The sequence below is a fragment of the Chrysochloris asiatica genome, unplaced genomic scaffold (assembly GCF_000296735.1).
Source record: "Chrysochloris asiatica unplaced genomic scaffold, ChrAsi1.0 scaffold00319, whole genome shotgun sequence".
Lineage (NCBI taxonomy): Eukaryota > Metazoa > Chordata > Mammalia > Afrosoricida > Chrysochloridae > Chrysochloris > Chrysochloris asiatica.
Window position 1 is genome coordinate 2061897 of NW_006408837.1, and position 8714 is coordinate 2070610.

Here is an 8714-nt window from a genome sequence, read left to right on the forward strand (position 1 = left end):
TGGTGCCAGGCATCCAGATTTCTAGCCTCTAAAATATTAGAAAAAATAAACTCTGTTCCACACAGCTCCTCCTTTCAAGGTTTCTGGAACACAGTGATCCTTTGAACTCTCTGGCCATCTTCTGTGATGGGGTCTAAGATCTGTCATAGTGCCCCCTCTGCTCTTTGATCTTCGTCAGTAAATATTTAAGTCCTTTTGGCTTTCAGCAAGCAAGGTTGTATCATCTGCATATCACAGGTTGTTAATAAGTCTTCCTCCAAACCTAATGCCATGTTTTTCTTCATAGAACTCAGCTTCTCAGATGATTTGCTCAGGACACAGCTGTAGAGGTTAGGATCCACAGTACATATTCTTGGGGGACACAGTTCCACTCATAACACAACAGTAGTCAAAGTGAACATTCTTCCTTTTAAAAAAATGAAACCAGACAGGAAACGTGGTCGGTAATTGTGTCTGAACAGTGTACTCAAGCGGGGGGATGTGCATGTGACCCACCAAGTGCATGTGGCCCCGATGCAGAGCGCCCAGTGTACTGGCGTTTACATGATCAATAATGATGCACAATCCCCTTCCTCACCCTAGACACCAGGCAGGGAAGACCCCTGGAGGCCATATCATGACCTGAGCCACCAGGACCCCCTCTCTCTTGTGGGTTAGAGCTAGCAGAGAAGGGACACTTCCTCGGTTCCTCCACCACTGTACCACCTGAAGACTGCAAAACACAGGTGATACAACCTCGCTTGCTGAAAGCCAAGAGGACTTGAAATACTTACTGATGAAGATCAAAGACTACAGCCTTTGGTATGGGTTGCACCACAAAACAAAATTCCTCACCACTAGACCAATAAACAACATCCATATAAATGGAGAAACGATTGACGTAAAAAAACTTCATTTTGCTCAGATCAACCATCAACACTCATAGATGCAACAGTCAAGAGATCAAACAACACATTGCACAGACCTCTTTAAAGTATTGCAGAGCAAAGACGTCAGTTCTAGGACTAAGGTGCACCTGACCCAAGCCATGATATTTTCAATAACCTCATATGCGTGCCAAAGTTGGACAGTGAATAAGGAAGACCATAGAAGAATGTATATTGAAAGTGCCATGGGCTGCCAAAGGGACAAACAGATCTATGTTGGAAGAAATACAGCCAGAATGCTCCTTGGAAGTCAGGATGGCCAGACTTTGTCTCTCATACTTCATACATATTGTCAGGAGGGAACAGTCACTGGAGAAGGACATCATGTTTGGTGAGATGGAAGATCAGAGAAAAAGAAACAGACCCAGTGAAATGGATTGCCACAGTGGCAGCAGCAATGGGCTGAGATTTAACAATTGGGAGGACAGTGTTTCATTCTGTTGTGCACAGGGTCACTATGAGTCAGGACCAACTCAGTGGTACCTAACAACACCAACAGCCTTTCAGTCCTGTAGGATAAGTACTGTACTGCCAACCACAAGGTGGGTGGTTCAAACACACCAGTTGCTCCTTGGAAACCCTATAGAGTGCTCTATGAGTGTGAGTTGACTTAGCTGCAGTTAACAACAACAACAACAACCATTCAGAAGTGGTCCACCTCTCCTTCTTCCTAGTCTGTCTTAGTCTAGAAGCTCGGCTGAAATCTGTCCACCATGAGTGATTCTGCTGGCACTTAAAATACTCATGACGTAGCTTCCAGAATCACAGCAACACACAAGCCATCTTAGTTTGACACAGTGACAACCAAGTGGTGGTTGTTATAAGATAGTATTGTTGTTGTTGTTAAGTGTAGTGGAATCCGTTCCGACTCACAGCAACCCTGTATAGGATTTCCAAGGAACAGCTGGTGAGTTTGAACAACCAACCCTGTTGTTCACAGTCCAGTGCTGATCCTACGGCACCAATGAGACAGTATTTTTGTAGGGTTTATTCCAAGTCAAGCTCTTTTGAAATAAATATAAGCAAGCATATTTTAAAAGGTAGTGAGGTCTCACTGTTAGGGGAAGAGAGGTACGACATCACTGAAAATCAGCCCAGAAGGAAGGAAGGAAGTCATTGCCTAGAAGCTGAGAAGAGATAAGCACCTTCCCCTATGGCCGACAGAGAGAGAAACCAGCCTCCTGAATTCCAATTCCAGCCTCCTAAATGTGAGAAAATAAATACCTGCTTGTTAAAGCCCCCATCTGTGTCTGATGTTGTCGAAGCCTTGAAGGACTAAGTCAAGTTCGTTACCATCAAGTGCTTGCTACAAAAATGCCTCAAAAATCAGAGGGTTTTGGTAGAGACATAGATTGAAGTGTGTTCCCCCAAAATATTGCCAACTTGACCGGACCTTGATCCTTATTGTTTGGCAGTTACGTAATGATGTGATCTGATGTAATCAGCCAGTAAGAGGGTTCAGGGTGGGCTTCGTCACCCTTAATCTCATCACAACACTAATATGATGTCAGGGGGGTTTCCTAGGGGTGTGAGCTGTCACACTTTGTGTCTTACAAGCGATAAACAGAGAGAGAGAATCCCACTGATACCCAGGAAGAGGAGCCGGGAGGACAGCACATCTTTTGTACCCAGGATCCCTGTGCTGGGAACTCCCTAGACTAGAGGACGATGGATGTCAAGACCACGGAGATCTCCGAGGGATGTCAGGCCCACAGATCAACATTAAAAGGAGACATGGACTTTCCCCAGAGTTGACAGAGAGCGGAAACCTTCCCCTAGAGTGAGTGCCTGAATTTGAACTTTTAGCTCCTAAACTGTGAGAGAATGAGTTGGTTAAAGCCATCTTCTTGTGGAATTTCTGTCATAGGAAGCAACCTATGAAAGGCTCAGAGACATGTTTTCATTCCCCTAACTTACTGTAGGGGTGACTGAACCCTGGATTGGGTGTCACTCACTGGACTTCTAACTTCAAGTTCAGCAATTCAGATCCACCAGCCGCTCTGTCAGAGAACGATGAGGCTTTCTGCTCCTGTAAAGGTTTACAGCCTCGGAAGCCTTGTAAGTCAGAACCGATTCGATGGCAATCAGTTTGAAGTTTTTGAGGACTGAGTTTGTGTCCTGCCTTTGGCACGCCAACCTCAGTTCCTTTACCTGTAAAATGGGTGTGGCGTTGTGTTTCAGGTCCACCACACGTCATTTCTTTTTTTTTTTTTTTGCAGATTTATAAATTTATTTGATCTGTTAGTTTTCATCCACATTGACTGTCTGTAGGTTTTTGAAAGTGGTGACAGGAACATAGGTCACTAGTGTATAGAGTTTGTTTGGTGAATCTTCATCCTCATTACATTTTCTGGACAACCGCACCCGGATACAGTACGGGATGTTCCTGATTGCTTTGGCCCAGACAGCTTTGTTGAGCTTGGTGTCAATGCGCATGTCTGGTGTTTCCATCTCCTTCATGGCAAATTTCCGAATCTCCTTGAGGGCTCGAGGGACACGCTTCTTGAAGCGTACTCCATGGAGGCGCTTGTGAATGTCGATGGTGTCCTCTCTGGTCAACACTTCGTTGATAGCAGAACGACCCTTCTTCTTCTCGCCACCCTTCTTTGCAGAAGCCATAGCGATAGAATCAGGTTGTTGGAAAGCCACCAGACATCATTTCTATAGAAGAGGAAGGAAGAGGCTTATGAGCACACAGGACTTCTCTCCCGCCGGACCCACGGTGCAAGAATCACACACACACACACACACACACAGCATCCAAGAGCTTGAGCAAGTCCTAATGAAGTCCCCCAGGATTGTCTCAATCTGGACTTGCCTGAACCCACCGCAAAGTAATGGTTTTTTATGTTGGAATTAGCTCAGCCTTGTTACTGTCTTGTCCTGGCTCTTGTCACAACCACATTTTCTGGGGACAGAATCTAGCCCATTTGGGATAAATGATGCTCTGTTAGGACAATGGGTACAAGCTTTCTGTCCTGTACATTTTTAGAAATAATCAAGTGTAGTTCTTTGTGAGTGTTCATTTTACATGTCCGCACGGCTTGGTTGTGCTGTCCAGTTGTCAGGTCAAACCCTAGTCTCTTTGTGGTTATGAAGGAGTCACATGGGATTAAACCAGTTGGTCTTCAGTAAAGCTGCTCACTCGGCATAATAGGGTGGGCCTGATCCAATCAGTTGAAGGTCTTAAGAACAAAAGGTGAGATTTCCAAGGGGGTATTTTGCTTCCAGGTTATAGATAGACATTCTTCAGAGCATTATTCCTTCTCCCCGTTGCCTGATGTACCGATTTGGGGTCACAGGACTGCAGACTCCCACCTGTCCAACCCATGGAGGGTGCCTCTCAGTTTCACTGGCCCTTTACTTAACCATCACTCAGCTGTCAGTGTGTCATCCTGGGGTGACTTGCATGTGGCTGTGATTCTGGAAGCTGTGCCACCGGTGTTTTACATACCACCAGGGTCACCGATGGTGGATAGGTTTCAGATGAGCTTCCAGATTAAGACAGACTAGGAAGAAAGAGAGGTGGACCACTTCTGAATGGTTAGCCACGGAAGACCTTATGAAGAGCGGTGGAACACTGTCAGATACAGCGCCAGAACATAAGCCCCTCAGGTTGGACGGCACTCAACATACAACTGGGGAAGAGCTGCCACCTCCAAGTAGAGTCAACCTTAATGACGTTCATGGAAGAAAGTGTTTGGGAATTTCCTATGCTGATGGGGCATGACTCAAAGTGAGAAGAAACAGCTATGAACATCCATTTGCAATTGGAGCATGCAATATGCAAAGTACGAATCTAGGGAAAATGGAAATTGTCAACAATGAAATGGAACACATAAAGATCAACATCCTAGACATTGCTTGTTGTTGTGGTTAGATGCCATCGAGTTGGTACCAACTCATAGTGACCTTATGCACAACAGAACGAAACACTTCCCGGTCCTGGGCCAACCTCACAATTGTTGTCATGCTTGAACCCATTGCTGCTGCCACTTTGCCAATCCATCTCATTGGGGGGGTTTCCTCTTTTTCTCTGACCCTCCACCCTACCAAACATGATATCCTTCTTCAGTGACTGGTCCCTCCTGACAATATGTCAGAAGTATGAGAGACGAAGTTTGCCATCCTGGCCTCCAAGGAGCACTCTGGCTACACTTCTTCCAACACAGATCTGTTGGTTCTTTTGGCAGCCCATGATACTTTCAATAATCTCCTCCAACACCATTACTCAAAAGCATCAATTCTTCCTAGATGTTAGTGAGCTGAAATGGACTGGCATTGGTCGTTTTTAATCAGACAGTCGTATGGTCCATTATGTTGGGAACTTGAAGAGGAATTGTTGTTGTTAAGTGCCGTGGAGTCAGTTCCAACTCATAGCAACCCTGCACAGGGTTTCAGAGGCTGTAAATCTTTATGGGAGCAGAAAGCCTTATCTTTCTCCATCGGAACAGCTGGCAGTTTCGAACTGCTGACCTTGCGGTTCGCAGCCCAATTCGTAACCACTACGCTACCAGAGCTTAGTCATCATCAAAAAGATCTATCCTGAAGAACAACACAGTCAGTTATAGGGTAATATCCCTTCCTGTATTATGGAGTACAGCCAGAATGCTCCTTAGAAACCAGGATAATATACTTAGGATATGTTACCAGGTGGGACTAGTCTTTGAGAAGGACATCATGCTTGGTAAAGTGGAGCTTCAAGGACAAAGAGGAAGACTCCCAATGAGATGATTTGACACAGCAGTAGCGGCGGTAGGTGCAGAGCCAGGCAGTGTTTTGTTCTGTGTGCAAAGGGTTGATAGGAGTCTGAACTGACTCAATGGTACCTAACAACAACAACAATTACTAATATGAATATTATTCAAATTTATGCACCTATTTATGCCAGAGATGAAGACATTGAAGATTTTTAAAAATCACCTTCTACAGTCGGACATTGATCAAACATGCAATCAACATGCATTGATAGTTACTGGTGATTGGATTGTGAAACTTGGAAGTGAAGAAAGAGCACTTATTGGAAACTATAGCCTTGGTCATGGAAGGAATGCTGAAGAGATTGTGAAAGAATGTTGCAAGACCAACAACTTACTGGAAATACCATTCTTCAACAACATGAACAGCACCCACACACATGGACCTTGCTGGCCAGAACACACAGATATCTAATTGACTTCATCTGTGGAGAAGGACAATGAAAAACTCATTATCAATAGTCAGAACATGCAAGTTCAAGGTGAATGGAAAGAACATTACACTTCTTCCTGCAGTTCATATTGTATTCAATGTTCTTCATCAACACCATGATTCAGATATACCAATTCTTCTCCAGCCTTCTGTTTTCACCGTCCAGCACTCACATGCATATGAGATGATTGGAGAAAGCCTGGCTTGGGTCAGACACACTGTAATAAATGTAGCACAGGAATGTACGAGGCTAATAATAGGAGAAGAGTGTTCTAGGACAGAGGAGATGCAGGGGAACTCTCTGTACTCCAAACACAGTTTTTCTATTAAACTTAGCACTATTCTGAATGTTTTTATTTATTTAAAAAAGAAAAAGTTTGCAGATGAAAACACTTAAGATGTGTTTGCTGCCCTGAACATAAGCCAGTTTGGGGGAACCCAGGCCTGGGGTGACCTGGGAGAGGCTGATGGTAGTTCATCTATCTCTGTCTTGACACATTTGCCTATTCTGGCCATTTTGCATAAATTGAACGATGCAATATGTGTCCCTTTATGTCGGGCTTCTTTCAGTTGGTATTATGTTTATAAAGTTCATCAACATGTGTCGATGTCTCATCCCTTTAGGCTATGCACTGGACTACACGGTTGGTTTGAGCTGCAAGGTTGGTGGTTCAAACTCACCGGACACTCCTCAGAAACCCTGTACAGGGTCGCTGTGAGTCAGAACCAACTTGACAGCATTTAACAACTACGATACAACCTTCAGCATGGATTACACCTCAATGTAATGAAAACAAAACCCCTCACGACTGGGTCAATAAATAACATCAAGACAAATGGAGAAAGGATTGAAGTTTTCAAAGACTTCATTTTGTTTGGATCCACAGTCAATGCTCACAGAAGTAGCTGTCAAGAAAACAATGGATTGCATTCGGTAAATCTGTTGCAATGTTCAAAAGCAAAGGTGTCCGTTTGAGGACTAAGGTGCGCCTGACCCAAGCCATGGTAATTTTCAATCACCTCAGAGATATGTGAAAGTTGGACAGTGAATAAGGAAGACTGTAGAAGAATGGATGCATTTGAGGTATGGTGTTGAAGGAGAATATTAAAGGTACCATGAACTTCCAGAAGAACAAACAAATCTGTGTTGGAAGAAGTACAGCTAGAATGCTCCTTAAAAACCAGGATGGCCAGACTTTGTCTCTTATACTTTGGCCAGGTTATCAGGAGGGACAAGTCTCTGGAGAAGGACATCATGCTTGGTACAGTGGAGGATCAAGGAAAACGAGGAAGACCCCCAACGAGATGGATTAGCAGCCACAACAATGGGCTCAAATGTAACAACGATGGTGAGGGAGTGCAAGACAGGGCAGTTTTTCACTCTGTTATGCACACGTTGGCTATGAGTTGGGACTGACGTAACAACACCTGACAACAACATTCTATGATGAACAGCATGTTGTCATCCTGTCTGCAGGTATAGACCCCTAGGTTGTTCCCACTGTACTGGCTATTGTGGGTGATGCTGTTTTGAATGCTCATAGACAAGTTGGTTGACCACCTGGCTTGAACGACCTTTTACAGCTCTCTCTGAGGGGTGCTTCTCTGTCAGATCTTGATTACAGGACTATGTGGGTCCCAGGATACCATGGAAGGGACCCCACCTGAATCTCTTCCCTGAGCCATTTTGTCCACCTGAAAGGATTTCCCAGGTCACCCCAGTTCAGGATTTCTCAACCTCAGCACAATGACATGGGGACCAGGCTATTCTTTGTGGTGGGGTGTCCTGTGTATTGTAGGAGGCTTAGCAGCAGCACTGGTCTCTGCCCACTAAATGCTGGGAGCACCCCTCACTTATTGTGACCATCAAAAAGTGTCCTCTGAGAAATAATGTTAAGATGCTTGACTGTCTTATGAATATTGATTTCCCTTGCCTGCTATTGTAAAATACACAATTGAATGGAATAGAAAGGAATGTTGGGAAACACGATTACAGAAAGCTTGTAAGCTCGTCTTCAGTCTATAACTGATTGGAATACCTAAAAGGGGTTCTAGAACTTTCCCCATGAAATAGGCCTCTTGCAGAGCCTTTGCAAAGTATAGGACCTTAGGTGGAATCTTGAGCTCCATCCAGAATCTTCTAAGGTGGGAAATTCCCACTAGAAAGGACAAGCAGAGCAGCCTGGAACAGATAGAGCAGAAGATACATCTACAAAGAAAGATCATCAGGAAAAACAAAAACAAAAATGGCAGTCTGATTGGCTACTACAAGAATAAGCAAGTTGTTCTCCATGAAGCCATCAAGGCAAGCAATCAAGTTCCTTCAGGACAAACCCAACTCCACGAATGAAACTCAAAGGGAACACAGGAGCAGGCATGTAAGCTTGCTGGTGACCACATTGGTTTACTGGTCAGTGGAACAGGGGGAAAGGTAGCAATGAAGAAATGGGCTGAGTTCAACCACATCCCATACACTCCCGTTGACCTGCAGATGAGAGAGAGAAGAGGAAGGGCTGGTTGGTCCAAAGTGTGGTGATACCTGGGGACACTTGAGCCCATGGACAAAGACATAGCCACAGAGGGCTAGAGCTGAAAGTG

At 44.6% G+C, this 8714-nt stretch overlaps 1 protein-coding gene across 1 annotated transcript; it reads right to left on the bottom strand.

The window, feature by feature from the left end:
- Positions 1-3167: 3167 nt before the first annotated feature.
- Positions 3168-3545, bottom strand: LOC102824191 (60S ribosomal protein L31-like). The gene has a single exon (XM_006875310.1). The coding sequence runs from the start codon at positions 3543-3545 to the stop codon at positions 3168-3170; it is 378 nt and encodes a 125-aa protein (XP_006875372.1).
- Between the last annotated feature and the right edge of the window lie 5169 nt (positions 3546-8714).

Excerpts from the sequence above, each read along its gene's own strand:
- LOC102824191 (XM_006875310.1), bottom strand. The coding sequence starts at position 3,545 with ATGGCTTCTGCAAAGAAGGGTGGCGAGAAGAAGAAGGGTCGTTCTGCT.